The following is a 27,426-nucleotide window of genomic DNA, read 5'->3' on the forward strand; positions in this document are numbered from 1 at the left end:
CTCTTCCGTTTTTATGGCGCCAATTTTCCTCCACGATATTGCAAGAACGTCTCAGCGACGCTTTCCCGCTTCGTTTCAACGAAACGAGATTTATCCGTCTTCCACGGAGAAAATTCATGATCGATCTCTCTCTATATATATTTTCATCCGTCTTCCACCCTCCGTTTCTCGAGTTCCAGCTCTTAATGATGTCCCGGTTCCTCGCCGAATTTTCATTCCTCGCCGCGCGTCGCGCCCATTAATCCTCCACCCCCCTGCCGCGAGGAGACGCGGAGACAGAAACTGTTCCGGGCCACTCGACGTCGAAATTGCGCTAATTCCGATGATTTACGCGGGCAGGGAAAGCGGCCTGTCCGGAAAGACAGGTACAAATACACAGGACCGTTCTAATTCGCGGGCAGCACGCGAGCACGCGTGCGTGCCCTCCGTGGCATTCATGAACTTTCCTTCTCCGTGCTTCTCCGCCCTTTCTTCTTCTTCTGTTTGTTTCCAGCCCCTTGTTGTATTCCTCCTTAATTTATCTTCCAGTAACAACCGCTCCCGCTGACTTCCACCGCCCCCGCCGCGCGTGCAACTTTGCCCGCTGTGGAAAAATCTCGGCCACTCGACCACCCCCTATTCCCGGTCGGAACGGTGGCCGTTTCTCGCTGCAGAAACGAGAGAAGTTCGTCGCCAACGTCGATACTCTCGTTCGTATCGTTAAGACAACGTTCCCTTGATTTTCCTCGATCGACTTTCTCGCGAGTACGCATAGCGATGTCGCGAGGACGACGAAGACCGTAGGACGTGTAGAGATTGGATATCAGAGTTGGGAATAGCTGTTGGCGAGAAGCAACGTGCGATGATTCGCAGCGCGATGACTAGATCTATCGTGTGAAGACGTGTTCGTTGGTTGGTAATTCCTTCGATTACTAGGATGTCGGCGTGCGTCCGAAGATCCTGCCGATTTCAGGCGGCCATTCTACGACGACGCGGAGAGGACAGACGGCGGCTCGCGGCATAGAATCCCCGATTTTCTGATCGACACATTCCGCGGCAGCGAAGACGCTTCCACGGCATCCGAATAATCCTCCGTAGGATCGTTGCGCAGCCAAATGCCTCCGGTCGGGCGTAGACACGCGCTGGATGCGGTGCTCGAGCGAATAGCTTTTGCTGGCGGCGCTGCCACTGGCATTCGTGCTGCCGCTGCTGCCGTTGCTGTTGCTTCGCTCGTTGTTGGCCAGCGGGGAACAATGGGTCGCGACGGCTAGGTCGCCAGGTTCTGCAACACACAATGACACGCAATGATGAACGATGCCTGCTGCTCTCTCGACTCTCGTTAAAACGGTTAAAACGCCTAGTGCGTGAAACACGCGATTTCAGCCTCGACTGGTCCCTGTCTCTTTGTTTCACGCTCTCCCTCTTTCTCTTTATTGTATTTCTTTTTTTTTTTTTTTTGGACGCCTCTTTACGTGTGCGTGTGGGTGTATGTGTGTCTTTTTTTTTTGATTCGTTCATCCAGGTCGTTTTTTCCTTCGTTCCGTACCGAGTCAGCTTCCCCGAGCATTGTTCGGGAATTAAAGGGACGAATTCCACACATGTGCAGCGGACAAAGGGAAATCGGCCTCTAATTTCGCGCGACAATGTCCGTTAACGAGACGAAGAATTCCGATCGTCGACGAAATATCGCGCACCCGCCTTTGGAGTTGATAATTCTTCGCCTCTTTCGACCAGGCGAATGGAAATTCGTCCGAGGACGGTCATGATCCTTCGAACCGAGGAGAACCACGAAGAATAGCCATTCCGTTGCTTAACCACGAGACAAAGGGGTAGAGACTTCCTCTCCGTTATAGAAGACCAGGATTAAACGCAGGGGATCAAAGGAATTCGGAATAGGTCATTTACTTCCATATTCGATTTATTTCCATAAATTAACTCGCAAAAAAATATCGCGCTACAGATGCAGCGTTTCAACTCCAGGGAGGCTCCTTTGATCCTCGACGTGTACCGATATTTACAGCCTTAAACTTTCGTCGCAGGCTCGAGCAGAAGGCGCGAGGTTACTCGTCTGACCATACGCGTTCTCGTTTCCCTTGCGTCTTCCGCTCGCGACTTTCGCGACTCCCGCAGACCGATCCCTATCAGGCCACGCGAATTTTTGTCACTGAACGCTGTTTCTCCGTATCCGAAACACGACGTTCTTAATTCTCCGACGCGATTATCGAGCGAGAACGACGCGACGGGAATAGCACGGGCAAAAGTTGGCCGTCGAAGGAAAAACGACCACGACCACGACACGACGGAGTACCGGGAATGGAGAGATCGTGATACGACCGGTCGTCGACTAATTTTACAGCGGCGCCGCGGTGCAGATGAAAAACGGACATCCTATAAATCCTTCATGGTCGCGTGCGTCCACGGATACGAAGATCTCTGTTGCCGATCGCAATTTGCGCGATCCCCGATATTGCTACCGGCTCGTTTCGCGTCGTGAGATATTAACGCCAGGCCAGCGACCCCCTCTTCCAATCCCCCATTCCTCTGCCGCCTCCACCTCCGCTATCTGCCTCGATACCTGCTACTACTCGCATCTCCGTTTCCCGTCTACCCCATTCGGCATATATCGAGTGCGTCTCTGGTGTTCCCGAATTAACCGTAGCGGACCGATCTGCGGTGGGTCAAAGTTCTATCATGGACTGTACGCAATCAGCTGCTAATTGGGAAATGATTGGAGCCACCTCCGTCGATGGTATCGTGCCTCTAACTACCCCTGGTCGTCGAATAACCCCCACAGCCGATATAAATGCCCCCATAAATGCCACAGCGACGTTTGCACACGAGACATGAGCCCGAATCGTGGCACGGCACTGCGAATACACATGCTCCGAGCGAATTCTACTTTCTGTCTCTCTCTCTCTCTCTCTCTCTTTCTCTCTCTCCCTCTCTCTCTCTTTATACATACTTCTCGCGAAAGCTCGCAGCGTGCCCCTTTTTCACAGAGCGGAAGGGTTTTCGCCGTTTTTGCCCTTTCTTCCGTGCTTTTTCTCTCCACGAGTGTGTAACTTCGTGAAAGATCAGAGAACGAGAATTAAAGAAATTCCTTTGAACATGGACGTCCAAAGGGCCGCGCTCTCGGAATACGTAATTGACATAAATATTTACCATCGCGCGGCGGCAGCGTCGCGAAATATCCCGTGTCCCGGGTTGCTGATTTTTCCGTCGATAAATATTTTATGAGGCCGCTAATCAAACGAGGGGTAGGACTGCCATCCGCTCCTCTCGTTCCCGCTGAACGTAGGGGTTGAGTGGGGAAAAAAAAAGCGCCCCGATATCGGAAAATTCGACGAAAGCCCTCGAATCGTTTAAAGGATACGCCGATGCGTTCGTAGAAATTTCAAGCAATCCTCTCCGACAGCCTAACATATTCGACTCATGAATTCTTAACGAGCTGCCGCCGCGGAAGGAGAAAGTACCGCGACTTGTCTTCGGCAACCCTCCTTTATAAACGAATTCCCGGAACGAGCAGAGGGTACGGGAAACGAAGCAAGCAGGAAAGAGACGAGGAAAGAGAAAAGACGAGAGCAGGGAAGAGAAGACCGAAGAGAAAAAGGAAGAGAGAGAGAGAAAAAAACGAAGACGAGGGACAAGCGCGTCCCCGTGTAGACACGACATTAACCTTCGTTACGCGTGTTTGAATTTCTCTACAACGACGAGGCAAGGGAGAACGGGAGTTTCTAAAGGGGAGAGCGATAGCAGCTGATCACCGTCTCCTCGCTGCAAGCTTGGAAAGGAGAGAGCAGCGTAAAACTAATTGCGGCGGACGGCGCGCCTTCTCCACGCTTCCAACCCCTCTGTCCTATCGTCTTCATCCCTCTCGGCCGTCTGTGAACCGACCGCCCTTAATAGCGTGCGGTTATTACAGAGGAACGACAGGCGGCGCGATTATACGCACCCCTTTCCCATTCCTTCCCATCAAACCCCTTCGTTCCTAATTTTCACCTATTTGCCCCGGCTGAACGAACTTCCTTCGTCGAGTGGAAACTCGACGATGCAGCTTCGCGATCACAGTCGAGATCACGGAGTCTGAGCGCGGGAACTCGCGCGAGTCGAGAAGAGGGGCAAGGAAAGAAGCGATGGAATCGTTTAGACGAAGCTAAGGTTTGCGAGATTCGAGATTGCGTTAAAATACATCGGGCACTCTAAGATATTGCGCTGATGAATCTGACAGAGGCTGCATGCTCGCGCGTGCATGAATCACCGGCGCGCAATCATTTTAGCGACGGAGCGAACGCTGCGTGCTCCTTTTGTCCCGCACGATGCTCGTCCGACGTGTTTCCCGTTTCCCGGCAGAGTGTTGTCGCGTGAATCTTTCGGGAGAACTCCTGCGGGCCTCCAAAGGAACCGATGAATCGTCTTTGAGAAGCGATACCTGCTATCGCATCGAGCGGATTTTTCCGATAATTTTTACCACCCAAAAACCCCCCCCCCCCCCCCCATCGCTCCGTTTCCATTTCTACCTTCATTTCTCCCCTTGTCATTTAACGCGATACACATGCATTTAAATTTCATCCCCGTGTATATTTTTATTTTCCGACTTGTCGTTCGACGTTGTTAATTGCTCAGCCTGAGAAATTATCGAGTTCGAGAAGGAACTCTTGAAAAAATTTCTACGGAAACTTTTGCTTAATCGTAAATCACACGCACAGGCAATGTGTTAAAATAACGATATTCCTGCTAATTCCTAACTGTTGTACTTATCGGTGCAAACTTTACGGGTTGATTATAAGTAAAAAGAACTGCTGCGAGGAATTTCAACTCGCGAACAAGAGAGAGCAAATACTAGCAAGTTTCGCCAACTTCTGAATTAAAATATGTCTTCTTTATGATTTATCTGATCGATAGGAAGCGTATTTCAGTTTGCACCGGTATAGAGGACACCTAGTTAAAATTTGTTAGAATTCGTTATGAGGCAGGTTTGAACTTTAGCCGGCCAGTTAGTTAGTAATTGCACACTTCCAAGACGCAGCGGAACAAGTTTTGTCTTTCTGCTACTTTCTCTCTCGCTCTCATCATCACTTTCCATTCGTCTTCTTTCCTGCGATTTACGCGAAATTCACCGAGGATCCACTCCGGCGAGAACACTCGCGAAATGGGTCCGATGATTATCCGGGAAATTAACTTCTACATTCTGACAAGCGTTCCGTGGCTAATTATTTTTTCCCAAGTTACGGTATTCCAAGTCGACCAACGGGTAAACAAACTTTCGCGTTCCAGCTGGTTTCCGCGTATATGCAAATTGCGTTCTTCCATATTTAATTAGAATTTAATTGTAGTCAGGATAGACGGAAACATTCGTTTGCCGGAAATAGACGAAATAGATTCGCAGATTTAATCGTACGTTCAACCATCTCCGGTGCCTTCGAGTTCACACTCCGTTTGCTCCGCGTGACCATGATTTTCGAATAAAATATTATATCAAGAACGTAAAAGTGAAGTCGGAGTTCTGCTAATGCAATTAGAGGATCCCTTCGCGCGACAAATTTTCTTCGTAAGTGATTTTGCCGTAACGTACGCGACGCCAATTTTCCGAATGTATAGTTCGTATCGTTCAGACGTGATAGCTCGTGGAAATAGATTCGCGGCGTTTCGAAAAATTTCCGAGTTCAATTCTCCCCGTTTAATTATGCATTCGTACGTTACGACGCGGATTCGGCGATTATTTCTGCTGGTCTGCGCGCAATGTGTTCGCATGCGTTATCTAATATAAGGAAAGAACGAGTCACAAAGAGAAAGCGTTTGCTCGTCAACGCAAATGATCGTCTGGTACAACCGGCTCCCAAGACATTCCCTGAAATCCTGATCTTTGCTCTGCGCAACGCTGCAGCGATATTTGCGGACGAAGGACTGAGGTTTCATTTGGTCGAAACAGTCCTCGCGACACCAACAAGTACGACTAGCAGGATATGAGATTGTAGCGCCAACTGTGCTCACCTCTAACAAGGTTTCACCAGGCCGATAGATACCGCGGTGTCTGTCGCGACTGCACGTTCCCTAGGCAGCGTTTCGACGAGTCTTGCCACGGGGTTATAGACCAGGGCGAAGGGGTTGCTAACGGATATAATCGCGCAGATAACGCATTTAGCCGTTACAGACGGGAAGCGTTTAATTGCCCAAATTGATATCGCGTTGCGCCCCGAACGAACCGCCTCTCGCTTAAATATGCCCGTTGCTCTCCTCCGATGGTGTCACCCTTTCACTCCCGAGGATATTTCGGTCTCGCGACCAATTACCGTAGCGAAACTTTATTCGAAATAGCGTTACGGAGACGAGACCTCGCGGTCCCTGAAATAAACTTGTTATTTTATTTTCGGAACGATGCCGAATGAATACCCTGCCGTTTCAGACGAATAATCTTTTTAATAGCGTTTCTTTGTTCCTCCGCTGCTCCTCCTTTCGTTCTCGTTTTGTCTTCTCTTTTGTTTATCTATTTCGCGAATTTCCAGCGGAGAGATAAATTGTCTAGCAATGGTGGTCGTTTTATAGCGATTTCACGTGCCCGCGTATTCAGCCGGTTTACGTAACGTGTTCCTCCGAAGCTCGAGACTCGCACGAAGCGTCGCGCGGCTTGAATTATAGGGAAGTTCGTTAAAAAACTAATCCGACTCGGTTGATCGCTGTATTATACCGCGCAGTCGAGGGAATGAGCAATTTTCTTCGGATTGTTTTAGGGTTGATTTCGCATCCATCAACGTCCACGACGATTCTACGTGGCGCGTAACGCGGCTTGCAAACGAAAGCCGATTTAACCGTCGCGTGTCGAACAACAATTCTTTCGCCCGGACTGACTAACGATTGAACAATTACTGCCGCGGAAACGTTGCTACGTATGCGGGTCGGTAATTAGAAATAAATTGTCGGTACTAGTCCAATCTCGTTCGTGTCCTTCTGTCCGTGCTTAGAAAGTATTCTGTCGCGGCCGGTACCGCTGTTTTCGATTCACGCGACAATTCCAGCCGGTAAACAGACGAAAACACGCGAGTCTGCCATGCGAACGGAATAAAAGCGTTCGAGCGTTGCGGGCCGGGCTTTCGCTGGCAGGGGACGGAGAGGGGAAAAAGCCAAGGGCCACCGAAAAAGCACGGGCGTATATATAAAAATTGAAATTGATACGTTTGGACGCGGTCATTGTAGTTTCGCGTGAAATATCCCCGACGTCGATAGAATCCAATAATATGCAATTTCAAGTTTCAAAGTAACTCCGTCGGTCTCCGAATCGATACGATATAGGGCATCCAGGGTCGAGAACTTCTCGTTTTGTTCGTGACAAAGAAAAAAGCGCGCGTGGGAGAGCGAGAGAGGGGGGAAAATAGTAGGGAAGAAAAGAAGTAAAGAAGAAAAACGGGAAGAAAAGAACTGGCAAGCAGAGAAGGTGTTCCGAACAGATGAAACCAATAACAAGTTCGATAATCAATTTTTATCCCCGCCTGTTTTGTAACTTCGTTATGCGTCCACATCGTGAAACTTGGAGTTCGATACACGCCGTAAACGCCCGACTACCCATTCGGTCTCTCTCGTACATTGGAAATTACGTCGTTCCCACTTTCCGCTTTCGAAATATTCCCTTCGTTTCCAATACCACGGAATTTTCCTTGGACCTAGCCAGACTGGACGTTTAAAGGCTACGGCGAAATAGGCAAGTTTTGACGATGCCAGGGATAAAATCGATGGAACAATTTGTGGGGAATAAACGGAAACGAACACTCGTTTTCTTGGTACGTTTAACAGATTGATAGGGAACACGATGCAGCAAATATATTGCTTACTCTGGGTGAAAGATGCTTGGTAGAGCGGCCGATTCGAATATCGGTATTCCGAGTGCGCGACTTCTTCGCCCGACATATGCTCCAACGACGATGATAACGACAACGTCCGTGCTTTTGGCCGCGTGCCTGAATCTTCCGGGAAAATTCTCGAGTAAACGAAATGTGCAGGGAAATAAATGAATACGAATCGATAGGATTTTCGTGGAAAAAGAAACGGAAGATCGTCGGTACATTTTCGCTTAGACTACTTTATCCGATTGGACGGCCGCTGTAAAATTGGAATAGCTGGAATTTATATGAAATTTTTCGAGGAGGATGCAAAGAAAACTTTTAAATATTACGCTCATAGTCTCCGGGACGTGAACTTTCATACGAAATTTCGTGGGCTCGTCGCGGATGAAAATTTCGGTATGTGTATTTTCTTGGTTACCCTCAAAAAGTTTATCCCTTCGATGTTGTTTTAAAAAATATTGGCAAAAAACGTTTTCGGCAAATATTCTATGGTTTATTTACGTAAATTTTCATGGAGCCACGTGCGCACGTGCTTGCACGGGACGAGTGAAAGCAAACATTTCGCGGAAAGTCGCATGAAAGTGAATTACGAGAAGGAAAACTGGGTAAAACCGACCTGCGAGACGCAGCCGGGTATTTCGTAAAAGTACCCGACTGTTTGTTGAATAATACAGTTGCAAAATACATACTCTCCGTGCGCTTAAATATACCAGCAATTTCGCATAAACGATTTAAAACGAAACCGAGGGAAGCTTCTTAAATTACATGATTCATAAATCCTGAAAATGCAGGAAATTTACCATCCACGGACTTGCGAGTTACTAACGACACTGTTGCAAAAAAATATTATAAAAAACACACACGTCTCAGTTACATTTTTCCCCCGGGAAGTTAACCTAAACCGTATTAAAATTACAGCAACTTTGAACGTCCGTATTACCGGAATTGGATGAAATTTTTTCACGAAACTCGACTCGTTTGAAGCGGGGCAACTTCACCTTTAAAACGCCTTTCACTTTATCTCGATACGACTTCCGGTTGTCTAGATATCGTCGCGTAAAGTGAAGGGTAATTTTTGAAGATCTCGCTATTCGCGTCCTTGTCGCGGGCTCGTTTCTCTCGCTCGCACGTCTTCGCTGACCTACCCCTAGCTCCGCCCTTGTGCGATGGTCAGTGACAGACGCTGAGTCAGCATTTTTTTACTACTACTAAACGCGAGTACGCATTTCCAGGAAAAAATGTAGGTCAGACCGCTACCGCGTATATCAATGGCCATTGAGCAACCCTTGTATTTTAATGCTGCACTTCCAACCTTCGTATCTCCGGAACGGCTTGAGATATCGAAGCGAAACAAAAAGCATTTTCAACGGCATATTTTTCCCTACCCCATCGAGCTAATTTGGAGAAAAATACTGCGCCGTTTTTTTTTTTTTTCTTTTCTAATGTCTATAATAAAGTTTATCTCTCCGTGCTCGTATATATTGTCAAGTTTCGGATAGGATAATCAAATTTCAGGTGGATTATCGGAGAAATTCGGGGAAATTAAATATGTTTGCGGCGCGGTCTAATATTGGACAACTTTAATTTAACGGTTAATGGAAGGTGTGTGTATCGCGTAGAACGCGTTCGTAGAATCGAGTGTGTTGCTCCTGTGTGCGAGGTGGATTAATTATTTATGTATGTAGTTCCATGTATTATAACGGCAGAGATATATTCGGAATAAAGGCACAAAGCGTGCAGCATAATTTTATCTTTGCGAACACCTACTTTATTCATTACTGGTGGGAAGCATTCTCGCTCAAGTGGTATAATTTTAAACAAACGCGACGGAATTGCATAAGCGTCAGTTTCACTCCTGCTACTTAGAAATAATCGCATAATGCACTTCCCCTATTCCATGCTATGTAATGTTAATTACCCGGGCTCTCCTTTTGACATCGCCGAGAGATCCTTTCGTAGATGTCCATTAAAAGTGAAAAGAAGAAAGAGAGGAGGAATAAAAAAATAAAGGAGGGGGAAGAAACGATCTCAAAGCCGTAAGAAATAAAACCACGCAGCAAGAAAGCATATAGCAAGGACAAACATTCCCGACGAATTATCGCAAATGCGTTTTAATGCAAAATATCCTGCATACTTCGCTTCCCTTTTAAATCCCTATTCACAGTCCTTCTCCTCCTCTGTCAAAGGTCCCCCTTACAACCGTACTCGCGCAGCAATTCCCGTTTTACGAAACAAAAAAAAACCGTTCTCCGACACACATAGAAGAGAAGACTACAACGGGAGCTGCTTGCATCGACGTCGCACAATCGCTGACGTAGAATCGATGGGAGCAATTTATATGCTACACCCCTAAAGGGACTGCGCGGTGCAAAGGGTTGCATCGTGTCTTTTGATCGAGCAAAGCCGATCGAAACCATCGAGCCGGTCAGTCGAACGGTATATTGGGCTGCTCGTGCCTCGTAACACGGGAATATTGCTTCCGTGTGGCAGCTAGAAAACCGTCCCGAGATAAGAACGCGCTAATGAATTCCGTGCCGCCAATACGCGGCCGCGCTTCATGCATATTTTAATATTAATTTCGCGTCCCGACTTCCGGGGTTAGCTTAGCCGGCTCTCGCCCTCTCCGCGGAACCGCTCGCCGTTCGTGTGTCGTGTCGTCGATGGGTAGCAGCCAGTAGCGTAACCTTTCAGGCAACGTTACCACGCCACGCGGGCACCGCACAAAGGGCCACACAACACGATGTCCTTTTCCCGAGGAACGCTGATCAAAGGAAGGAACGGGGCGCGGGGATGGGAAGAGCGTGGAACGATATCGAGGCACGAGGCACGAGGTACGAGGCACACCGAGCGTAATACGGAAATTTCGCTTCCGGCCAGAGACGTGCGTGGAACGTGCCCGACGCGGCGCAAAAAGAAGCGCGTCCGACACCGCAAAAGGCAAGCCCCGAGACCGGCTGCGCGCGCTGGAATTGTCATCAAGGGATTCGCCCCGTGGCGCTAAAATATTTCCACCGGCTGATTTCTGCCCCGGCCACGTCCCATTCTGACCGCGTTCTCGCTCTCTTCTACTCCCTTAGCCTTCTTTCACCCTCTTCGGAACCAGTCGCCTACGTTATTGCTCTAGCCTCTGCCCCCTTTCGCCGTCCTTCGTCCCGCCGCGTTATCAACCACTCGTGAACCACTGACGCGGCGATTTCTCAGCTCCGTGGATACCTTCGACGAGGGAAAGAACGCGTAGAGCTCGTGTACACCCCGGGATCGAACTTTTACCCGGCATTTTATTACCGACTTTCGTAGCGACTATCTGTACGTCGTAATTTTTATTTCATCCCTCTGCTTTTCGTTCCCTTCGACACCTAGTTCCTCGCCCCTCTTTCGGATACATTGTCTTTAACGAATTTACACGTGTCGAGGGCGAAAATTATCCGAATTGGCGTTTGTAACTTTTCTAAACATATACCAAACTGTCGTTTGGTAGAAGGATCTACGAGTCTTCTGCGACACTCCGTGGTTAAAGAAGTATCACAAAGGCTGCCGATTCGCATCGAATTTCAAGCGAACGCTTGTTTAATGTCCAATTAGAAAAAGTCATCGAGACGACATCGCGAGTACAAATGACGCTCTCCAAGTTGTATCAGACCGTCTGGTAATTATACAACCATCCCGCGGTCCCGACTGAATTCACGAGCGGTTGTTTACACGGCTAATCATTCCCTACGCCCCGAATCAAACTTCCCGATGAAAGTTCTCGTCGATCCATTGTGCCGGTGTCGCGCTCACGGCTCCAACTTTCGTCCAACGATGAGAGTTAATTAATTATCGTGCTCATACCGTCGCGGGTGCCTGGTTCATCGCGATCGGTGACGCGTGTCGAGGATGCGAGGCACGAAATTCGCGGCTACCGATCGCGTGGCACCGGGACGAGCCGATGCGACTCGAGCCGAACCGCGACACCATCCCGTGTACGCGTAATTACAGTTCGTTCAACTAGTTTCGCCGGCAATTTCGTCGATCTGTCGCGCGTACCGCTCGTTGCAAGCGCGGAAACTCGCCAGACAACGAAAGGGAGGACACACGAGGCGAGGCGAGCGCGCGTGCGAAATTCGTTTCTGATTCGACGCATGGCCTGGCGTATATTAAAAACTTTGCCTCGCCGTTGCGTCGAATTTTAAGTGTTCCAACGAGACGAATGGAACCGGTCGTTCGTCGAAACGATTTCGGTACGAGTGTTCGTCGGGCTCGAGCTCGACGTACCGCCGAATTGCCACTTTTACCCGCGAATTAACCAGGTAACGAAGCATAGGATACGTAAATACGCGAGAAGGGGTGCGGAGGTAGCGGAGGTGGTTGGAAGGTACGAAAGCGTAAATATTCGATGAGAAGAATTACGCTGGCGCACGTTGGAACACGTTAATTAACGAGCTGGAGATCATCGAGTGGTCCGTCGATACGACCCGTTCGAGAAGCGAGCTTCTGCGCTTTAAATTCATTTCGTCGGGTTGTATACCCTCTGCGAGTTCATTGCCTTCGCGGGATATCATGTATTTAATGTCAAACAGAAAGTTGAGCGTTGTCGTGGCGTCAGCTGCGTCGCTTTCGCGAACGGGGGGAACAGATTGCCGGTTTAATTAACACTCCTTCCCGAACTACGAAATCGCGAATTATGCAAGAAATAGCTGGAAAGGGACGAGGGGAAACAGCTGACGGGACGAGCTTCTTTTTCTCCCGGGGAGTTTCTTATTACATCGTAGCGACCGCTTTCATCAAGAATTTAAAGTTTCATTCCGGGAACACCGGCTGCCGAGACGGAACGACATTTTGTGATACGCGAGAACCATCCTGCGCGGGGGACATGTAAAAAATAAATAAAGCGCTGATGAAACGTCAACGTAAGTAGAGACTGTTCCGGGTTCCATTCATCAAACAGTGCGCAGGTGGTTGCCGCTCGGAAATCTAGTTATACGGTGTAGTAATTCAATATTGATATCTTGTTACATCTTTCACCCGCTAAATAAAGAACGAGAAAGGGTCTGAGATGTATTTTTTTAATAACGATCCCATTTTCCGCGCACGGCAAATGATTTATTGCCCACGAAAATACGGGGGTACCGGGATTAAAAATTCAGCGACCAGACGTCGCGAAAATATTCTCCTTTCCCGAAGAAAATTCATTATCCGGCGAAACAGGGCGTCCATGCAAATCCGCGATCGCTTAAAAATTCAGCCGTTTGGCATGGGAAATGCGAGGTCCCGAATACGCCGTACCCCGGCTGCTTACAGTCACGCGTCCAACGGTGCGATATAAATTGCAAATTCATAATCCAGGACGATCCGGACAGTCAATCCCGCGAGTGTGACCCGGTCTAGGCCAAAAAGAATCCCGATACAAGCTCTTTAAAACGGCCGGCCCACGTGGCAGGCTGCACGGCTGGCGCATCGTCCTAGCTTCCCTTTTCCACCGGTGCGCACACACCCTCTGCCCCTGCATCGGCCGTTCCCTGCCTCTATTTTGCAATACGTGCACGCTGCTCCACGTCAGCACTTGCACCCTGCCGGATGCAAGAACCCACCCTTCACCACCCGCTGCCGGCCTCTCTCCCTTTCTCACACCCTTTTCTCTCTTCCTCCAGCCACCTACCCCTCTTTCTCCTCCATACGGTCGACCTCGATGCAGCTGCAGTCACGGGCGCCGCTGCAGCTGCTGCCAGATCCTACGTAGATCGGTTCGATGCTGGCTGCTGCTGGCACCGATGCTGTTACCGGGCTCGTTTGGAACTCTCGTCAGGCGAAAACGAAATTGTCCGCCGCGCTCGTCTCGTCGTTTTATCGCCTATGGACGGCTGAGCAGCGACGAGCTGCCACCACGTTCGACGAAAGCGTATTTTTACAGGAATATCGATGGACCGACAGGGAATCGGATGTTTCAACCTGACGTTCCGGGATCTCCTTCGAGGCGTCGGGGATTAACGGTCGTGCTCGATTAGGATCACGTGAGATTCGAGACGTTCGTCCGAGGGAATCGAGACGGTCGACGGGCAGCTTAGATCGACAGCATCGCCCGGGTTCGATGAATTCTTTATGCCGATATTAAAGGGGGAACGTCGCTTCCCCCTTTAAGGTTGCTTCTCCTCGACGCTTTTCCCATTTGGCTTCCCTTCCGTGGGATTAGAACCGATGTCGAAGGAGATCGGCAGGGTAAGGTAACGAGTTAAACGTTCGCGGGTGTCATCCGCTTTCGCCGGTGTTCTTGATTTTCAGGCGGTGAGACGGGTGATTAATGATTGTAAAAGATAGGCTTGGTGCACCCGCGCGAATCGACCGCGCGTCAGAGCGGCAAACTCGTTGCGTTATAAATTCCCGAGGTCGGAATGTAATTTTAATGGGACGAAAACATAACGGGGCGCGATTAACGAGCCGCCAAGCTGTGCCAGAAACGCCTGACAGGGGAATTAATTTTGCATGTGATTTTATTATTCAACCAAGTTACGCGACGATGGAACCCCACCGGACGATACCGTTTTTTCTTCCTTCGGCCCTGCGCCGCGTAGAAAGTAAAACCTGCGAAATTCATTAGCGCCCCATAAATATTTCCTACCCGTCGTTCTCGGCGTCGCGATGTTGAAATATCTCGTACGTGATCGCGCCAGGCTTCTCTTCGAAAAAGAATCGCTGAATCTCTCTCTCTCTCTCTCTCTCTCTCCCCCTCCCTCTCCCTCTGTCGGATTATCGCGTATATCTAATTCGAGTAATCAATGTTGCGCGAACGTGTTCCCTACTCCGGACACTTAGGTAATTACCGTAGTTCGAAGTTCCGTTACACTTCCAATTTCTCGGCAAGCATTTCGAGCATATACTGCCATCGCAAAACTACGTCAACCAACTTTCCGACTATCCCGATTAGCATTATCAGCGTTTAAAACGATGCTCGATGCATCGCGTTATCTCTCCGATGATCTCTGCCGGTAGAGGTCTCTCGTTGATCCAGCTGACCCTTCGACGAAGCGAAACCCCATTAAAGATCGTGTTGCAGGGGTGCAACGAACACGCGTTTACAGGCAACATTGCGCTCAACGAATATCTACGCCGTCCAATTACCGGTTGCGTAACCTTAGCATTAATCGAGTGCATTACGCGGTTATGGCACTATGGCCGGCGGGGAGCGCGAAGGTGGACGTGTAAAAAGAGATTCTAATACTCGGATTCCGGGATGTAATAGAGTTCAAGGCCATTTAGCCGCGGCATTCCCGGCCTGTTTCCTCGAGGATCTCGGTCAATGGTGTAGCTTGGTTTTCGGGAATGCCTGCAGCGGCCCACGAGGATAATGGAGTTCTCAAGTTCCCGTAAACGGGGGACAAAACCGTTCCCACGGCTGAACTTCGGTAATGGTGTCGTTTCAAAGCTACGATATCGATAAGAACGGTTTATAACGAGTATCGACGAGGCCGGGCTAATTAACCGGCGCACTTCGCCGGGGGTTAATAGCGCCACCCCCGATCGACGAGGAGTTCTGCTTGTTTGAGTGGTTGATACTATATGTGACTGTGGAAACTGGCGCTCCAGTTTCGCGCAAAAAGATACAGCGTGGAAACAAATGAATAAATATAGGGTATGAAATATCGTTACCGACCGACCTCATAGAATGGAAATTAATTTCGTTCGTCAGAAAAATTATTCCTCTCTTCTTCTACCACTAGTTGCAACGTTGCAATCATTTTTCTCTTGTTTGGAAGACACGTAGGAATGCTAGGGTTTGAGAGCGAATGCGAGGGAACACTTGGGCTTACCTAGCTGATGATGGGCAAGAAACAGCAGCCTAGGCTTCAGACCGAACGTTTAGAGTGTTATCTAGAGTGCGTGGAAGCATCGGATGAACGGGATATTCGTGGCACTACCGAGAAAGAGAGCACGAGTATGAAAGAAGAGAGAGTGCTGAGTTTAAATAAGGGTACAAGGATGCGAAAGAGGTCCTTTACGGAGCTTGACGAAGAGATGACGTGCGAGTCTTTAACTTGTGAGTAAATCGACGATCACCGAAGACCACGAAATTAATACGTAATTCACAGAGGCAATGTCAATTTCTATTATTTAAGTGGCCGTGCAGGGTAGTTACCGCGTCGACTGGAGGAATAACAAATATTTCTATCGCTTCTGTAAAAGAACAATGCAAAATGTGTTCCAGCGCCGGGAATTTCAGTTTCATCGAAAAGCCACGGGTATTGTGTTTCTCAGAAAAATTGTTGATTTTCGAACGTTTTACACGATTAAACCATCGCGTATCCGCGAAACGTTGTTTGGCGTGAAATTGCGTTATATAAAACTGAAATGTAAAAAGCGGGGTCGGGATAAAAAGCGAACAGTTGAACTGTTTGCAACTACGGGGCTTTTCATTTCTGTGGAGATTAGCAATGAATGAACGTACCGCGAGTTGTGATATGGAATTTGCTGCCAATTTTTTAATAACAAAAAATTTCGCGCCGCGTGGAGATTTATCGGTGGCCCTTTGCGCGTCCAGATGATCCTTGAAATCATTTCCTGCCTAATTGACGCTACTAACGATCAGCGATATCGAAATATCGTATACACGGTGGACGATAATTAATTGGTTACAACGAAAATAAATAGGTCCCACTAATTACCCCGCTATCTCGCTAAAAGTTGATATAAATTTGATCAAAGGCACACGGAGTATTTTCGCTAATTGGAAATACGGAAAGTTGGAAACCCGGCATCTTGACTAGCACGGCAGGTTCACTGTTAAAATCCGCGGTTTCTGCGCACGTGAAGGGAGACGTCTTCGACTGCAGCCAATGTCGCTGCAAGTCCCGCCAGTGTTCCGCGCGACGAATCACAGGGGCTTTAATTAAGAATACATCGCGAATACGCGTTTAATAATTCACCGCGAATGGGGTAATTCTATTTGGTGCATTTGTCTTCCGCGCGTCGGCGATGAATTCCGGCGAATTTCGCGAAACAACCGGGAACAAAAGGAGCGAGCACAACAGCTTTCATCAGCTGCCGCGCGCGGCGAGCACGCGCTGATAGCCTACGCGGAACCGACGCTCCTCCGGTCTCTCCGGAGTATTTGCAGAAACCGTAATGACGGTAAGAATATTTCATAACTAGCGCCGGTGAATTGCGATAATGGGTCCGTACAATCTCGCTATTTTACTATTTAATCGTTCCCTCGATCCCCCCGCCCTCCCGCGGCCCACCCATTATCCGCCCAGTAATATTATGAAGTAACAGGAGCGTTACGGTGAATGAGAAAGGAGAAGTCGTGTAATCAATTTTAATCTCGGCAAACTTCTTCGATAGTTCCCCTTTTTACCCCTTGTTTTTTGCGTTCCAGGCGGAGGTAAGGTAATTTCGCGATGAAAGCTCGGAAATTGTTCTAAGCTACGAAGATTTGCGGAGGGAGCAATGAATATTAGATCGATGATCCGGAATGAGACTCCCGATGTGTTTCGACTCGAACAGTACGAACAAGGGTTGCGGGGGTACCCGAGGGTTCGGGTTCGGGTCGGGTCGGGAAATTTGTTCGCGACCGGGTGGAAATCCCGAAAGTTTACGAGTCTCGGGTAACTTGGCGTACTCGAGCAACGCGAACTGTCGGGTTTCGACCCGATCCGAAATTTCGAGTACCCGTCCAACCTCGGTACGAACCTGTAGGGTTGTTGCGCTAGGAGCCTAGCGACTTCTACGCCTACCTTCGAAACTCCGCCCTGCAGTGGCAAGCTACTCCCCGTAACCACGCCATTTTATCTAATCGGAAAGTTCGATCTCCCTTCAATTTTCTCGGGAGCAACGACACGGACTAGGATAAAGGACCGTGCGATCCTAACCGGATGGCTGCTACTGCAAAACGATATTCGATTCCAAGGCCTTCCAAGGCCCTCGCCGCTTGGCTCGCGCGCCTACGCCCGGTTTAAGGTCGAGGGATTCGCGATTGTCTCGAGGAATATCGAGCAGTTGCCCTATCAGGCTGCCTCCTGGATGTAACAGCTGCTGTATTCTGGATCAGCGAATAAAAAGGCACCGGCTCGCTGTAACGTTCGAACCGGCAAGAGAAGAGGAAAACGAAGCTTGCGCGGGCGAGGCGGGGGAAAGAAGAAGAAGAATATGAAATGGACGAGGGAAAATAAAGGAGCAGGTGAAAGACGAGGAGAACCAACCGTCTAGAGGCCTCGCCGCTGCGAAAACATCGATGCTGCATTTACGCTGGGAATATTCCTGGGTAACCGTGCATCTCTAGGAAGCGTATGCAGTCAGACCAAGAGTGGAGGCAAAGAAGGGTGGAAGCTGAAGGTGGGACACCGGCTGAGAGAAGAGGGGCACGGGAGGTGGATACGATACCGGTCTACGGCAGCTTGCTGGCAGCTATATCAGGTTACGCTCTAGCGCCCATCCACCACCCATCCGACACCCATCCAACACCCATTCGACCTATCCGACCAACCTAACCCCATCTGCCATCCTTCTCCGCTCGCTCTTTCGCCACCATCTCCGCTTCCCTCTCCCTCTCTCTTTCGGTCTCTCTTTCTTTCTTCCCGCATCTTTCTTTCTCCGTCTCTTCACCGCTTTCTCTCCCACCTCTCTCTTGTTTTCTATTTACGCTCCTTCTTTCCGCCTCCTCCAGCTCCTCTCGCTACCTCCCTTGCCACCTTTTATGTCACCGAGGCTCGACATTATCGCGGAACACTGCATGCTGCTAACGCCGTCGACTACAGGACCGTTCAGCGTTATGGCCGATACGGGAAATGCCGCGTGGATTTTGATTCCGATTCGACGCGTGATGGATGGGCGTCACGTCGGTAGGTCGGGTCGATTTGTTGAAATGGAGATTGCGTTTTCGCGCCGATGGTAGTTTTTTTTTCTTCCGGTGATAGGCTTCAATGTCTGACCCCCGAATTCCCTTTTTGCTTACAATTTTTACGCCGGACTCCGCGTTTCTTTCTACCTTCCCCTTTCTCCTATCCATACACGCGAACGTCGGACTACGTCGGAAGATTCGGATAAACGGCGAACCTTTACTGGCTCGGCGGAAAAAGGGGATCGGAAGGTCAGAGGCGGATTAATCGCCAAAGGTAGAATCATCGGTCGACCCCATGAGTCCCCGGCCAAGTTCCCGTCGACCCAGAAAACCACTCGTCGTCCCTCGATCGAGGTACTTCGCTATTCGCCCCCGAGTCCAACTTCGGAATTGCTCCCCTTCCATTTCTTCGCGCAACGACTTATTACCGTTCGGTTTTGACAAAGCGACCGAAACTTTTCACCCTTCGTTTGACGATCCCAGACCGCGACGAGAGTCACGCGACGTCGAATGCCTGGCTTTAATTCCGCGAGCAAATTGATATTCGCAGGCCTGACTTCTCTCTCTCTCTCTCTCTCTCTCTCTCTATCACTGGCAGAAGGATCCCCGGTACGATCAGCAGCTGTCACGGATCTGTGCTTTCGCCTCGACCATCTTCCCGTTCGTTCTTTTTTCCCATCCTCTCTCCCCGCGCCCAACCTTCCCTTTCTCTGTCCTCCTTCTCTTTCACGGACTCGTTTCCGGCGCGGTAATCACGGAAACGGGATTTGAAATTCGAGTTCCCACTAATGGCCGGTGACACCCGTCCACGGGTCGCAACGGTAATCGGATCGACGTGGCTCGTTCGAAAGCGTTTCTCCATTTGCATTCGTTTTTCTAGCGTCGAGCAGCGTCGCAGGGTACCATCGTCATGTCGACCTCCTCGATACCGTGACAGGAAACGAAACAAGGTCGTGCGGATCCTTTGCACGACTCGAACGTGATTTTCTTTGCCGAGCCCGAGTGTTCCAATTTTCGTTTCGCTCCGCCTCTCTGCCCGCGTCTCGCAGCCCGGACGGTTCCGGGCCGACTAAACCCGCGCGGAATTTTCTTTAATCCGCTCGAGTGATTGCTCGTTACCGTGATTGCGCGGTAAAATGTCTAATGTCGCGTTGTTTAGCGAGGAAATTGCTCTTAATGACACTTACGGTTCCGTCGTTGGCAAGCATCCCGTCGTTCCCCCCGCCCTTTTGTGGCCTAATTCTAATTGACGACGTTAACAGAGTTTAACCCATTGGAGACACCGCGGCTGGCAGAAGAGGGAATTTTTGAGAGAAACGCTTCGCGCAAATAACACAGCGAGCATGGGAACGTCGGAGGTAAAGCGCATTGGTATGAGGTATCCGTATGAGGTATACGCGTTAGTTTGTACTCAAACAAGCGCCGGCTAGGTCTGATTGCTTACGTAAAATATATGTACACTATTACCGATTCGTACTATGCTGAAACGCAAGTTCGTCCCTTGTTTGAATGTCAATTTGTAACTAGTTCAGCTATTAATTCGTATCGCACTGGCGCCGTGGATGTGTCTCGACCAATTGCAACTTCGTTTGTATCTGCGATCTGTACATAGCTCGACAGTCGAATTTTATCTTCGCGCGCCAAGTACGAATTCATATCCTCGCCGATCCCCAAGTTGCACGGACAGATTCGACCATTCGGCATCGATCTACGATGCTGCTTCCACGATTCCGGGGAAATTCGTAATCGGATATTTCGAAAATAATACGACAGAGGAACTATTTCGCCGCTCGAGAAACAGAAATATCCGTTCATTAATCATGGACCCGAATCTTTCGGTTTACTCGACCTCTCTTCCGACGGGATCGTCTCGAAAGTTTAATAATTTGTCATTCTTTGTCGCGAGTGTTTGCAGGCGAAATTCCAGAGAGACGAATATTTCAGCGAAATCGAGTCGCTGGAATCGCGTTTCTTTCCGTCCACGTTGATTAATCTCCATCGGCCAGTACGCGCGCGCCATTCGAGGGTAAATCAATGCGTTAATTAATTACAAGGTGCAGAGACGAATCTGATGCGACGAGCAGTCCGGGATCATATTCCTGACACTACTGACGGACATCCCACACAGCTGTCCCAGGGTTACCTCGAAATTGTGCTGGCCTGTGTGAATCTGTCCGCGGATCGGGTGATTTCTAGTTGATTCGCGTGCAACGCCCGACAGCGTGGATGCCACCTGTCTTCTCTAACGAGTCGTGCGAGCTCGCGTCCACACGCGACAACACACATGCCTGGTACGTGTAATTGATCATTATGGTCTTAACCATGGGACCGACTTTTCGTTGCTCGATGAGCATTCACGAGTGACGTCGAGTGGAGGATGATCTCTCGCGCATTATTTTCATTTCCGGGGGGTTCTGAACGGTGAAATTTTCCGTCACCGTCACGGTCTATTCGTTTAAAGGGAAAGAAAAATGAAGAAGGGGAAGAATAGAGAAGAACGGGTACCACGGATCCTTAAATAGGGTATTAATCCTGATACGGTATTAGTTTCGAAATGGATTGTAAAATGGAAGACGCTGACGCGATTAATGCGTTTTATGGAAAGGTTAAGTTCAAAGTACTCGCGGAGAGAGGCGGAGAAAAGTGGCGTCAGTGGTGGCACTGAACGACAAGGAAATAAAGGAAAAGATCTCACTCGAACGGGCAATCACGTCCCTCCAAACAAATAAAGACAGTGATGGATATATCCACTCGATCCGTCGTATGAAAAAGCTACTCCCTCGGATATATCCACTCCCGCCGCTTAAGGAGTTAATTCGAGTATCCTTCAGGGAGAATTTCCTCCGTGACCAAGTGTCGTTCAGCGTCGAAACACAAACATAAATTGCAGAGAGGAAAGAAACCGACCGATTCAATTGCCAGGGTAGAATCCGGCGGCTCGTATTTTTCTTTCATACTAAGTTCCAATCCTTCGATTCGAGGCACGGGATTTCGCGAAGGAAATCTAAGAAAGATTTCCTCGGGAAGACAAAAGTATCCGAGAAGAATTACGCGCGCGCGTGTGTGTATCGGGAAGAATTAATAAAGAATTAAATAAAGAATTAATAAAGATATTTTCCATTTTGGAAAAAATGATTGCGACAAGACCTAGGACCTTAATCGGTGATATCCCGAAAATGAAAATTCGGGGACGCTGCTGGTTAGAACCACGGAAATGTTATCGTACCTTGAAAGTCTTCCCTCGAGCGTACGTATGAAGTAGCAAACAAATCGAGCGGATGGTTTATTTACTTGCAATAGCCGCGAACGATCAACGAAGCACACCGCAGAGTTCGCATATTCAAACGAATCCCTTGGCAAAATTAAACCAGTCGAACTTTCGAGCTAATGCTCGCGCATCTCGCCCGTATCGGTTGACCGCTATTCACCCATGGTGTTCCCGAGTCGCGTTGCAAATTTTTCGCTCTGCCAGGTCCAATTAAAAAAATATATACATCCACCTGCTCCTCCCTCGGGACGTTGAACGAACGAGATTTTGTTTCGAGGCTCGGGTTTCTGGAAATTATTGCGATCGAGCCAGCGTGACCAGAATTTCGGAAAACACCCAGTATACATCCAGCCGCGTATTCACCCAAGTTCGTGTTATATCCGTCAATGTGCACGTACATTCTTCCGTACGTGTATGCGCGCGTGAGCCCGTACGCGTGTCCGCGCGCGCGCGTGCGTGTGAGTGCGTGTGCAGAGCGTGGAACGGTAGCCAGGCGCGTTCTCCACGCATGATGAGGAACGAACGGAATCATAAATGTCCGCTCTCTGCTCCATGTGACACGGTTGCGGGAACGCAAGCGAGTCATGACATTGCGAGAAGGTATCTACAGGGCTAGGCGAGCCGGGAATGAAAAGGGAGGTTGGGTTCAGCCGGCGGAGAAATTTATGCCGTCCCCGTGATGGGATTTGACGGCGTAGACGTGGATTTTCAACGTCGAATCGCCAGTAGAAGCTGGCACGTCCAGTTTCACCCTTCCTATTGTTTCCTCCTGCACCCCCATTTTTCTCCCCCCTTTCCCTGTTCTTCTTATCCCGCGATTACGAGATCGTGGCAATTCCCGTATCCACGAGACTCCAGAGGTACCCATAGCCCGTCCTCTGTGATCGAGTAACCTTCGATCGATGACGAAGGAGCGTGCGTGAACCAAGTCGTGGTGTCCCAATGACCATTCTTTTCGCGGACACCCGCTTTCCCTGAACGGATAACTGGTCAGCGTGGTCAACGACGACACGAGAGATCGTCCTACTTTACGTTTCACGCTCCATCTCGACCGGTGTCCCGTATCTCGGCTCGTCTAACCGAATATACATGCATGTCCATCAGCCGTGCAGCGAGATAGCGTTAACGAGCTTTATATAAGCAATGGCCCAGAGACCGATCTGCTTGCCGACATCAAAGAGATCTCGGTCGTGCTTCCTGCTTCGGGACCACGTCCATCGGTCGAGTAATACGTCGAGGGCCCGAGTCGAGCTCAAGGAACCAGCTCGACACGAGCAACGGGCTCTCTGGAACGATGTAACGCTGGTGGCGCAAAGCGGGGTTAAAGGGGAGAGAGTGTGTGTGTGTGTGTGTGAGAGAGAGAGAGAGAGAGATAGACGAAGCGAGAAAGATAGAGAACGGGGGACAGAGAAAGGGAATACCTTTCGGGGTTCGATTCGCTAACGCGTGGACGAAAGGTTTCGTTCGGGAGGCCCGGAGGCGATGTTTCTGACCGCCAATCAGCCGGTTAGCCCCGATGATCACGGGGCCGACTTCGTGCCACGTCAGTGAAAATCGCTACCAATCCTGTCGGCCATTCAAAGAGAGGGAACTTTCCAAGTTGTGGTTATTGCGACCGATCGATCCCCGCGTAACACTGTGTGTACAGCCTTCCCGTTGAGGGCCGTGGTAAGCTCGCCTTGGCCCGCAACACACACTCCACCGCCGCACCCGCTAAACCTTCCCACTCTTATCCTCACCCTCCGAAATTCTCCTGCTTCGACGTATCTATCTCTCTTTGCCCTGAAGGGACAATGGAAGCCGGCGTTCCCCGGGGAATATCAGAGGATAGGAGTGGTGCTGCTTCTCTTGCCAGTCGCCGATGTAGCCACCCCGGCCATTGGCCGGCGGTGAGAGAGCACTTCCTGTTAGCCTCGACCCTCGTCCGCAACCAGCCACAGGCCGCAAGCCGAGGCTCCTGCGAGCCGTAACCTCTAACCTCACGCTGTTCGGCCTGACCTCCTGCCGACAGCGTAATTGTTTAGAAACCCCTTGATCTGTAATTTCAGCGCCCGGTCTCCTCTCTACACGAAACATCGTTAACACGGCTCTCTCGCTACGTTTCGCTCTGTCCCTTCTTCTCTCGCGCTCTCGCTCCTCGTTCCTCTTCCACCTACTGTTCCCGGTCGTTCCGTGTCTCCCTTCGTTGTACCGATTTCTTCTACACGGGACAAGCACTCTCTCCGTTCGATCGAGAGTCTCGTCGCTTTACTTTCTCGCCCTATTCCTTTCTCTCTTGGCACGAACGCGCTAGTCGATATCTCGAGCATGCACGCCGATTCTCGCGCGGTCGGGCAACTGATGAGCAGACTGTGGATGAGACGCGACTGTGAGCAGAGGAAAAAGCAACGAGACGTCGCGCGAGAGTTAATAGCCCGTTTAATCGCGTGTCTCCTTATAGGCCAACGAGTTCGGCCAGCGTCTGCCGAAACGCCGCAGTAGAACGGGACGGGAATAGTCAGACGGGAGTTATTTTCCCGGTCGGATGGAAATCTCCGCGGAGTTCGATCCGGATCTTTAGTTTCTCGTCGAGATACCTCGCTGGGGATACGGCTTTGAGATTTTCGTCCCATTGGGTACAACGCGGCAGAAGAGTATGGTCTTAAACCAGGATCGTGGATGCGACATGAATATCGCGAGATCGTGGCACAGACGGGTAGCATCGATGAGGTAACTTTCAAAGGCCCGTTGCCATTCCGTGGTTTTCGAGATCGCGGGTTCAATTTTTCGAGTTCAAAGAGGAATTTGCTGGATAATTTCGAGAGCAAGTTCGCTTTTTTCGCTTTCAGTGGTAGCAGATGCATTTTTCTCCTTTGTCGAGTGACAAAGGTCCTCTGTTCGGGCGTGTACGAGGATTTATGAATGCAGATCATCGAAGGCCATTTTAGATCTCCTTTGTACGCAGAACCGCACCTACCCACGACCATACTTCCAAATTTCCCTGCACTTGCACCGGCGTTACTCCGCGACTTTTTCTCGTTTACGAGCATCCGTGTAACCGTACGCGCCTAATTCGCCTCATCAGTATGTATAACGTTGCCTCGTAACAAAGGGATTTAAAACGGCCTTCAATTACCCTGCTCTCGTAGGTCCTGTTCTCGTTTCGAGCTCTTCCATTGCAGAAAAAGAGAAACGGACGAAAAACGTGTGCCGTTTCATTCGAAGGAAAGTAGAAGATTGTCCCATTTCGCGCACATTTTTTCCCCTGCGAGATTTTCAATTTTTCCAGCCGCGCTTTTCCGCGGGAAGTACGTCGGAACGATGATACTTGGGTCGAACGAGCGTCGAAACGCGAAATAATTTCCGCCACAAATTTGGCGCGAACGATAAAAACGAAAAAAATAACACACCGCGGAGTTATTTTGCAGTTAGCTGAAATTACCGGTCAAAATATTTTATATACGCTGCTCTTATCGAGTGCAATGCGGCAATATAATTCACGGAATATCATAAGAGCATTCGCAAATATTCATTTGGATCATACATAAGATATGAAAGTGTGTCTCGTAAATATTTGAATGGAATTAATTACGCAAGCACGCTTTCCGACGGGAATTATTGAAACAATAAAAACAGCTTTAACTCGCAAACAAGGTCGGATAAAATAAATATTTGATCCCGATTCTACTTTATTCATCATGTTCCATGTGAAATTATCGCATCGAAGTAATACTATATACACGAGGAGAGGTCTATTCGAGAAACATATCCTTGGTGTATCGAGATATATCGCGAACGTTCCTTATCGAAGACGACGCGAAGCTCCTTGCCAAAGAGCTGACCTTTTATCTCAACATTTGTAACGTATCAAGGACCGAGTAAAGTAAACGAGGAAAGAAGAAAGAAATCGAAAACATCCGTTTGGGAGCCACGGAAATCTCTAATCTCGAAGATCGAATCGCAACGAATGCGAAATCCTAATTCAACGAGAACGTCGAGAAAGCTTTCCGCGATTTACGTACGGGCGAACGTATTGTTCCGAGAGATAGGGCCGGGAAACCGACGTTTTCGATTAGCAAATTCACTCTGGCTACTACTTACGATCTCCTCCAGCTTCGAGCAGCCTTTCCTCGCCGTGCAGGCGAGCGCGACGATCACGCCGCCGCCGAACATCACCAGAAGGAACACCGCCAACTTCCATCCGTGATCTCTCTGCGGAATGAGCTTCTTGGCGCTGGGCAGCTTGGCAACCTCCGTCGTCGAGACGCCGAGACGGGACGCCCTCACCAAGATCGTCCTGAGCCTCCTGCTCGCCTTCTCGCACGCCATTTTCGTCGAGTTGCTCCTCGAGGTGGACCTCGACGACTTCACGTGCACTTGATCCATTCTTCCCGACTCGCGTGTTCAGACAACGGGCGACGAACGAACGACACACTCGCGAGTGGACATAGGAATAAACGAGAGACACAGTCTTCTCTTGGAATTGACTTTTTCGCGGAATCGATTCACTTCGTCGAGAGTTTCGGGGGTCTCACGATCGCGAGATGCATCGGGAATCGTACATGTCCTCGGCGTAGGGAATTCCGTCGTTTCTTAAAGAATTCTCGGCAGACCTTGGAGCAAAGGGTTTCGGCAGGGTACAAAAGTGCTCTTTCTTCGGCTCATAGAGGACCCGTGGAAGAATATCGCCTGGACCAAGGACGCCAGGGAACCGCTTTACGAGATCCCAGCCGGGTTTGGCTCGTGACCGAGGAAATTCGTCGGGATGGGCTACGGTTCTTTCAAGAACCGTCCCTCGCCTATCGCGTGGAATACAGTGGAGCAACTGTCGAAAGTGGCCGGCACGAATGCGCGGTGTACCAATTCCGGGCGTCCGGGACGTCGTCGACGGCTTTACCGCTCACGTAGATGGACTCTTCTGCAGGTTTTATGAGATTATACCGGCCTGTGCTGTGCTGGTATATCGCGCGGCCTCGCTCTATCCGCTTCCCTTTCACCCTTGATTCCCCTCTGTTGTCCCCACGAGCTGTGCCTCTGCTCGTTATATTTTTATGTACACGACGTGGGAGGATGCGAAACGACGGGACGTTCACCTCTGTTGTGCCTCTGCTCGTTATATTTTTATGTACACGACGTGGGAGGATGCGAAACGACGGGACGTTCGGCGGTAGGAATGGAAATCGACCAAGATAAAGGGAAATGAGCGTAGATATCCGAATGAAACCGATGAACGCGAGAACTGGGTCGGGCTTGTCCTTATACCAGCCACTCGCGTCTACTCCTCCACGCTTTCCCCGACGTTCGCTGCGCTCTGTTTTCGAGAAACGATCGATTCGAACGGTTATTTTCGCGCGAAAGCATTGGCCAGAGCACGGAGAGGCTCGATACTATCTCGTTCGATCGATTATCGTTACCGTGTTCACGACGCCCAGTCCGATCAGCTCGCTACTCTTCTCGTTCTCGCGTCGTTTCGAGATTCGCATGGGTCGACCTGGAATTAAGACGACCCAGACCACGCTCGTTCCACGCGAAATGCGGCAATGAAAGGTCCTGCG

General features: G+C 49.7%; 1 protein-coding gene across 1 annotated transcript; it reads right to left on the reverse strand.

Moving 5' to 3' along the window:
• Positions 1-6: 6 nt before the first annotated feature.
• LOC108555596 (uncharacterized) lies at positions 7-26,921 on the reverse strand. Its single transcript, XM_017911359.1, has 2 exons — positions 25,973-26,921; positions 7-1,261 (listed from the first exon to the last, which is right to left on the reverse strand). The coding sequence occupies exons 1-2, from the start codon at positions 26,255-26,257 to the stop codon at positions 1,247-1,249; spliced, it is 300 nt and encodes a 99-aa protein (XP_017766848.1). The 5' UTR covers positions 26,258-26,921; the 3' UTR covers positions 7-1,246.
• Positions 26,922-27,426: the final 505 nt, after the last annotated feature.

Source organism: Eufriesea mexicana, unplaced genomic scaffold (genome assembly GCF_001483705.2).
Source record: "Eufriesea mexicana isolate 0111107269 unplaced genomic scaffold, ASM148370v2 scaffold124, whole genome shotgun sequence".
Lineage (NCBI taxonomy): Eukaryota > Metazoa > Arthropoda > Insecta > Hymenoptera > Apidae > Eufriesea > Eufriesea mexicana.

Bases quoted from the DNA above. Each gene is read 5' to 3' on its own strand.
- LOC108555596 (XM_017911359.1), bottom strand. From the start codon at position 26,257: ATGGATCAAGTGCACGTGAAGTCGTCGAGGTCCACCTCGAGGAGCAAC.